At 35.9% G+C, this 2,863-nt stretch overlaps 1 protein-coding gene across 1 annotated transcript; it reads left to right on the forward strand.

Moving 5' to 3' along the window:
• Window positions 1-1,118: 1,118 nt before the first annotated feature.
• On the forward strand, window positions 1,119-2,108 carry LOC112904749 (the record flags this gene model as incomplete). Its single annotated transcript, XM_025975618.1, is given in 2 exon segments — window positions 1,119-1,335; window positions 1,513-2,108. Coding segments are annotated over 2 exon segments (399 nt in total), but the record flags the coding sequence as incomplete, so codon positions are not given.
• Window positions 2,109-2,863: the final 755 nt, after the last annotated feature.

Consider the following 2,863-nt stretch of genomic DNA (forward strand, 5'->3'; position numbering starts at 1 on the left):
GGTATTGTTGGAGATACGCTTCTGGGTCCCTTCTTTATTAATGGTCCGCTAACAGGCCACATGTATGCAGACTTTTTAGAGAACGTGTTGCCGGAGTGATTAGAGGACATTCCATTAACTGTACGGGCAAATTTGTGGTTTCTTCAAGATGGAGCACTCCCCCACAGCACGCATCAAGTACGACAGCAATTAAACGTAATGTTTCCCAGACGTTGGATAGGTCGATTTGGTCTTGTAGCATGGCCACCCCGTTCACCCGATCTCACACCAATGGACTTTTATTTATGGGAACATGTTAAGGCATTGGTATATGCATCATCTATTACCACTGTAGATGAACTTCGTAATAACATTACCAATGCCTTTCGTATAATTCGAAATTCTCCCGATATCTGGGCCAAAATTCGCAGCAATTGGATACGCCGCTGTCAGTGTTGCTTGAAGCGAATGGCGGGCAATTTCAACATTTTTTATAAAAGGTACGCTTTTGTTTTTCACTTTCACTTTTTTTTACAAGGTGGAAGTGCATTCGGCTTCTTCCCGGTAGGTACTTGTTACATCCACACTAGATCAGCTGAGCGACGTTGGTCGCCTAGATCCAGGCCCGTAATGAAACAAATTGTACGTTCAAATTTACAAAGACGATTTGCGAGCTCAATTGTCACTCGATTGAAAAATTCTATAACAATTTTTTGTCGTATTTTATGTCAGGAAACCATGTTTTTTTTTTTAATTATTATAACTGGGACACCCTGTATAATTCTCTGTTTACATTGTCATAAACAAATTGTCAAGAAAAAGATTAATACAGAAAAGAACCACATTAGTTTGTCAGACGATACATGTGTGGCTGAAGCTCGCATTAAACAGAGAAAGCAATCTTGACAGGTAAACTGGAGGAGGTGAATTTTGAAGAAGGAAGTTCAGAGCATCGGCGAGCAGAAAAAGCGATCGAAAATAAATCAAACGAAGAAATGGAAGCATTTGAAAATGTTTATTATGAAGCTGCAGCAACAATAGAAAGAATAATAGAAGCACATGATGAACGATATCAGCAGGTCAAAGATTATCAGCACAAGAAGATGGACAAGAAAAAAAACACGTGCAAACTTTAAAATCAAGCTTTCAATGTTTTTATACCAGGGCTAACAAATAATCTAACACTCATTGTGAAATTTCAAAAACCAAATTAATTAGAAGACGCAATAGTGATAGCAATTAATGAAGAGCAGGAACAAAAATCAAAATTAGAAATTCAAAAATATCAAAATATTAACAATATCAATGCCAAATTATGTCCTTTTTGCAATAAGTCAGGACATACGAGTTTCAATTGTGGATATAATAAAAATAATCCACATCCTAACATTAGACATGTTCAAAATTCTCAAAATCCTTTTAATAAGTAATCAAAATTCCACTTCAAATTTTAATAACAGATTTCAGACTCACATTAAAAAGAATATTAACTTTCTAATCAAACAAAAACTTGCACTTATTATAAAAAGATAGGGCATTTAATAAATGAGTCTAGGAAAAGGGAATATAACAATAGGATGAGGAATCAAAATAATAATCAGAATAAATCATTTCATGGTAGTTCAAATTCAACCCATTTAAACTCCCAAAATCCTTGTCGTATGATAGGGCGGAGGGTTGCACAAACATTCCAAATTGAACCACCTCAAGAATAGCAATAATAAATTTAGAATCAGTTACTACCTATGTCGGTTTAGAAATCGCTCAACCAACCCTTTAGTGGTCGACGGTACTAGTACGTACCATTACTTTTAATAGCACGTAAAATTACTTCCGATAAGAATCAGAAGCAAGTGTATAAAAGTATGCACACATGCCGTGTATTCACACGGCAAAGATTGTATTCAGAATCGTTTTTCTCTCTGAATTGTGCAGCAAGGCAAGAAATTATATAGTATATCGAAATTATGGTTATTGAAATAGATAATAAGCTGCTAATTACATTTGTTGAACAGCGACCAGTGTTATGGGATAAAATCACTGATGAATTTAAAAATAGAAACAAGATAGCTCTGGTCATTAGGAAAATTATTGAACTTCGCGAAGTCATCAATAGGGACTTCGTTGTTTTTTTGTCAATAGATCAGCAAAACCAGAGAAACTTCTGGAACCAGTGAATGACCCATGTTGAACTATGGTCAAATAATCACTGGTTCACCAAAAAGTTTAGCACACGAATGCGAATCGATAGTCGATTCGCAATCAGTCGATTCCGGAACGCGAAGGGATAAAGTCTACCCTTAAAAAGAGTACTAGGTGGCAAATTCTGTGTGTTGGTGACACTACCCCCTGGGCGATGATGACTGCGACGCTCCTATCAATGTAAATAAGCCAATTTTATCCTTTCTGTGTATTGATCTACATTGGGAGAAAGATCCTTTTTTGTAAATGTTTTTATTTCAATTTCCTTTATCATTTTATATATAATAAAGTTGTTATTGTTTTTAAAACTTGCCTGTCTTGTCATCAAAGTACCTGACCCCCAGTCACGCCAAAATAATCAATTTGTATTAAAATCAGGCAACTAAAATAAATAATTAACCAATTACCGACATAACATAAATGGCCAAGACACCGTTACCAAATTGGGCGTGACAATATAAGAAGAGGGCAAGGATTGCAGTTAGAGGAGGTAAGGGAAAAGAAAAAGGGAATGTCATAATGGAATTACCTGAAAGGATTATAAAGAGAACAACTAATCGGGGGAAAGTTTACATAGAATGGAATGTACTAAAGACGAGGAGGCTGGATTCAGTCGTGAGGTGTTTCAAATGCTTTGTTTCCTTATTGTTGCGTTCCTCAATGTAGTAGGTGCTTACGGAGA

This window comes from Agrilus planipennis, unplaced genomic scaffold (genome assembly GCF_000699045.2).
Source record: "Agrilus planipennis isolate EAB-ADULT unplaced genomic scaffold, Apla_2.0 scaffold277, whole genome shotgun sequence".
NCBI lineage: Eukaryota > Metazoa > Arthropoda > Insecta > Coleoptera > Buprestidae > Agrilus > Agrilus planipennis.